Source organism: Callospermophilus lateralis, chromosome 14 (assembly GCF_048772815.1).
Source record: "Callospermophilus lateralis isolate mCalLat2 chromosome 14, mCalLat2.hap1, whole genome shotgun sequence".
Lineage (NCBI taxonomy): Eukaryota > Metazoa > Chordata > Mammalia > Rodentia > Sciuridae > Callospermophilus > Callospermophilus lateralis.
Window position 1 is genome coordinate 7,144,411 of NC_135318.1, and position 5,040 is coordinate 7,149,450.

A 5,040-nucleotide genomic window follows, 5' to 3' on the forward strand; every position below is an offset into this window, starting at 1 on the left:
GCACAGCCAATAATGAAATGTAAATTTTCAGTGGGGTTCAGAACTGAATCTTAATGAAAGGTATTATTAAATTCAGCAAAATACAAAGAAGTATTAACCGAACAGAACTGATTAGTTCATAAAAAGGGAATAGATTACAGCTTGCATCATTCTTGTCTAGACAAATCACTTAGGTTCACATGTGCTGGTTTTAATTAGCATCACAGAAATTGAGCATTCTGTAGCCTAAAATGTCATTATTCAACAAATAAAAAAACCCCACACATTTAATAAAGAAAAGCACAGCTCAAACAATTGCTTCTCACACTCCCTACATACATCAGGTTTCTTCCCCTCCCCATTTAATTGCAAAACCCACATGCGTCAAAAATGCTGCTGCTTCTCATGTCCAACAGAAGATGTTTTGCTCCCCCCTCTCCCCACCATGGTGTCATGCAAGGTGTGATTCCCACAGAAGCCACACACAGAACTGAGTACACCACAGAAGAAACTTTCCATTTTTAGCCAAAGTTGAGAGGTTTTTTCTTCTTCTTCTTCTTCTTCTTCTTCTTCTTCTTCTTCTTCTTCTTCTTCTTCTTCTTTAACCCTTTGGGAAATTGGAAATGGATCTTGACTTGCTGGCCAAATTCCTATCCAACAGTGACCTTCAATGGGAAGGCACAGGGCTGGTGTTTTTTTAAGCCACTGCAATTACTGTCTAACCCTTCACAGTGACCAGGCAGGGGTGCTGGGGTCACGGTAAGGACAAAGGAGGGTCAGCTTGGGGCACCCTGACAATGCACCAGGGACTGGGCACCCGAATCAAGAGATACCTACTGTCTCACAGTTCTGGAGGCTGGAAGCCCAAGGTCAAGGTGCCGGGGGTCTGTTTTGAGCCTCTTTGAAGTTGAAGGGAAAGCCTGTGTCCTGACTATCATAAGCTGTCTGTGGGCTGTGGTTGGACTATGTTGTGCACAGTAGCCTCCTGAGGGGATAAGGCTGGCACTGGGAACTCCCTGGGGCACTCTCCACATGGATTGAACACCTGATACAGGTGAACTTCCCCCTGGTGCTCTGCCTAAGATCCCACCTAGCACCTGATGGGTGTGGCCTGCCAAGATGTCAATCAACCTGCTGACTGCAAGACATCACAAAACAAGACTCTGCCCTTGAAACCTTGTGCTGCCTTTGATGTACCCTTAAATAAACCATCAGAGCCATTTTGTCTTGTCTAGTTCAAGAACCCATGTGGACTAGATCCATCAAGGGCTTCATTTTTGTAAATATATTTCTGAGTGTTTGTGTTTTATTATTTGTTAATTATTTGAGATTAAGATTTAGGGTGGCTATTTAGGGTGGCTGGGAGTCCTCTGGGCAGAAGAACCCTCCAATGAGATGCTGGCTGTCTTCCCCCAAAACCTGACCATGAAGGAAGACCACCTGGTGGCCATCCAGCAGCCCCTCTCCACAACACAGCCCAGGCCCACTCGGTGCACAGGGGACACTTGTCTTCCCACTATAGATATGGAACATGCCTGGGAGACCATATCTTCCTCACCACCGTGCTTCAGAAATTGCTGGAGCTCCACTCTGTGGGGTGTCTGAGCAATTAAGGGCCATGACAATGTGGTGTGGAGCCTGGGCCCAGTGAATCCTTTCTTTCTTCCCTCTGCCCAGCACCTGGTCCGGGCTCTGTACTAAGGACAGTCCCAGGAATAATCTGAAGGGGTGGATGGGGGAGGAGGCAGACCAGTGAACTGGTGTATTGCCTGATCTATGATCCTACTGGACAGTAGGGGGCTGTGTGAGCTCAAGGGCCCTAATTCCTGGGTGGAGGGAGGGAGGGAGGAGGAGGGAAAGAGCACAGTCCAGGGAGACCTGGCAGAGGTGAGAACACGGGGGACTGAGCTTCAAAGGATGGGAAGAATTAAGTCCAGGGATGGTGGGCAGTACTGGTCCAAGGGCACTGTCCGTGAAGCCATGGTGACCAGTGCCAAGCGGGGACCTTCCTGACTCTGAATGAGCTGGTGTGCAGGGGAGGTCCAGCCCCACTCTCTTCACCTCCCACCACCCCTCGACCTTCCCAGGACAAGGGAAGGATATAACTTCCTTCGGTCCTAGAGGAGGTTGGACTAGATGTCCTCAGTGTAGTTCAGGTGAGGTGACACCAACAGCAGGGCAGTCTTAGGGGGTGGCAGGAGACCCTCAAGGACCGGCTCAAGTCTGAGACAGGAGGGACCCAGGACAGAGCAGTAGACCCAGGGGATGCTTTTCCTGCAGAGCAACAGGCGGCCGCGTTTTTATCGCAGACTCTCCAGCAGCAGCGCGAGGGCTTTCAGCGAGAGGGGCCCTGCTGCTTTGTAGCCCGGGTCCCGGCCCTCGGCGACCCGCCGCGCGGGGAGGGACTGGCAGCCGGTGCGCGCCGTGGCGCTCGGGCGCGGCAGCTGTGCCCGTCTGCCCAAGGGTTAACCCGTTCCCCTGCAGCTGCCGCGCGTGCCGTGCAGAATCTCACCAGAAGAGGGTACAGTTGAAAAGCTCTTGACGTCAGGCTGGAATTCCTATTGTGTTTGGAAACGGCTTGGGCAAAGAGAGACAAGTTCGCTCTCCGCACACCTCGGCGCACGGCCGCGGGTCCGGCAGCTCCGGGACCGGCCCGCGCTGCCGGCGCACCCCGGGAAGGAGAACCTGCCTGCGGCCCACGAGAGGAGCCCTCCGGGGGAGGCCGAGCCCCAGCGGCACATCGCGCCGCCCGGAAGCGGGGGTGAGTGCCCCCAGCGGGGCCGCGGGCCTTGAGAACCCCCACCGGCGCGCCCCGGCGCCCGGATGCCTGCCCCGAGCCCCGCCGCCGGGTGCATGCCTCCGCCAGGGCCACCCAGCCCTTAGCTGCGGGCTGTGACCGCCCTTCCCCGCAGGCTCAGCCCGAGAGCCGCGCACTGGTGGGACCCGCCGGACCCCCGGCGGCGGCGGCCGGGGACGCGGAGCCGGGGCTGCGAGGGCACACACCGGGAGAATGGACGGGTCCGGGGAGCAGAGCCTCCAGGAGGCGGGCAGCCAGGGCTCCGCGGCCGGCGACGACATTGAGATCGTCGTCAACGTGGGGGGCGTGCGGCAGGTGCTCTACGGAGACCTCCTCAGCCAGTACCCTGAGACCCGGCTGGCGGAGCTCATCAACTGCTTGGCGGGGGGCTACGACACCATCTTCTCCCTGTGCGACGACTACGACCCCGGCAAGCGCGAGTTCTACTTTGACCGCGACCCGGACGCGTTCAAGTGTGTCATAGAGGTGTACTATTTCGGGGAGGTGCACATGAAGAAGGGCATCTGCCCCATCTGTTTCAAGAACGAGATGGACTTCTGGAAGGTGGACCTCAAGTTCTTGGACGACTGTTGCAAGAGTCACTTAAGTGAGAAGCGCGAGGAGCTGGAGGAGATCGCGCGCCGAGTGCAGCTCATCCTGGACGACCTGGGCGTGGACGCGGCCGAGGGCCGCTGGCGCCGCTGCCAGAAGTGCGTCTGGAAGTTCCTGGAGAAGCCCGAGTCGTCGTGCCCCGCCCGGGTGGTGGCCGTGCTGTCCTTCCTGCTCATCCTCGTCTCGTCAGTGGTTATGTGCATGGGCACCATCCCGGAGCTGCAGGTGCTGGACGCCGAGGGCAACCGCGTGGAGCACCCGACGCTGGAGAACGTGGAGACGGCGTGCATCGGCTGGTTCACGCTCGAGTACTTGCTGCGCCTCTTCTCCTCGCCTAACAAGCTGCACTTCGCCCTGTCCTTCATGAACATCGTGGATGTGCTGGCCATCCTCCCCTTCTATGTGAGCCTCACGCTCACGCACCTGGGCGCCCGCATGATGGAGCTGACCAACGTGCAGCAGGCGGTGCAGGCCCTGCGGATCATGCGCATCGCGCGCATCTTCAAGTTGGCGCGCCACTCCTCGGGTTTGCAGACCCTCACCTACGCCCTCAAGCGCAGCTTCAAGGAACTGGGGTTGCTGCTCATGTACCTGGCCGTGGGCATCTTTGTCTTCTCGGCCCTGGGCTACACCATGGAACAGAGCCACCCCGAGACCCTGTTTAAGAGCATTCCCCAGTCCTTCTGGTGGGCCATCATCACCATGACTACTGTGGGCTACGGTGACATCTACCCTAAGACCACGCTGGGCAAGCTTAACGCAGCCATTAGCTTCCTGTGTGGGGTCATTGCCATCGCCCTGCCCATCCACCCCATCATCAATAACTTCGTCAGGTACTACAACAAGCAGCGCGTCCTAGAGACGGCCGCCAAGCACGAGCTGGAGCTGATGGAACTCAACTCCAGCAGCGCAGGTGAGGGCAAGCCTGGGGGCTCCCGCAGCGACCTGGACATCCTGCCACCAGAGCCTGCGGGGAAGGAGGGGACAAGCTGGGGCAGCCGGCTGAAGCTCTCCCACAGCGACACCTTCATCCCCCTGCTGACGGAGGAGAAGCACCACAGGACCCGGCTCCAGAGCTGCAAGTGAAAGGGGGGCATCCCAGGAAGAGATGGACGGGACCGTGGGGACGGTGGGCTGCCCGAGAGGAGCTGCCCTGTGGCCCCCAGCCCTCCCCTGAGCAGACTCTGAAGGCCAAGGCTGGGTGAGCCTCCTGGGGCAGGTTGTCCAGGAGCTCCTGGAGAGGGTGCCCGAGCCACAGGGCAGTGGGGGACCGCCCCCTTCCGTGTCTCCTTCACAAAGCCTCCTGCTCCAGGAACGCTTCCGCACTGTGGGTTCTGTCCCAGGCTGGCTGTCACCCCAGGGTGGCTCAGACGCACTCCCTGCAGGGCCAGCAGGTAGGTGTGCAGCCCGGGGTGGGAGAGCTATTTTTAGCTGAAAGCTAACTATGAAGGGATCAGAGGAGGCAGGTCCAGTGCCAAGGGGCCTGGCCACGTTCCAGGAGGCCCGCCCAGGCCACTTCTTCTCCTATTCCCTTCTTGGGAAGGTCAGTTCCCTGAGCACCCCCTGGAGGAGGGAGAGACCACAGAGTCCGCAGAGCTGGGAGGTTTTCACGGCTTCTTCCTTCTAACCCCAGTACTTCTGAGGCATCTGCT

At 58.2% G+C, this 5,040-nt stretch overlaps 1 protein-coding gene across 1 annotated transcript; it reads left to right on the forward strand.

The window, feature by feature from the left end:
• The first annotated feature begins 2,989 nt into the window (after nt 1-2,989).
• On the forward strand, nt 2,990-4,474 carry Kcnf1 (potassium voltage-gated channel modifier subfamily F member 1). Its single transcript, XM_076833968.1, has one exon. The coding sequence runs from the start codon at nt 2,990-2,992 to the stop codon at nt 4,472-4,474; it is 1,485 nt and encodes a 494-aa protein (XP_076690083.1).
• The last annotated feature ends 566 nt before the right edge of the window (nt 4,475-5,040 follow it).

Bases quoted from the DNA above. Each gene is read 5' to 3' on its own strand.
- Kcnf1 (XM_076833968.1), top strand. From the start codon at position 2,990: ATGGACGGGTCCGGGGAGCAGAGCCTCCAGGAGGCGGGCAGCCAGGGC.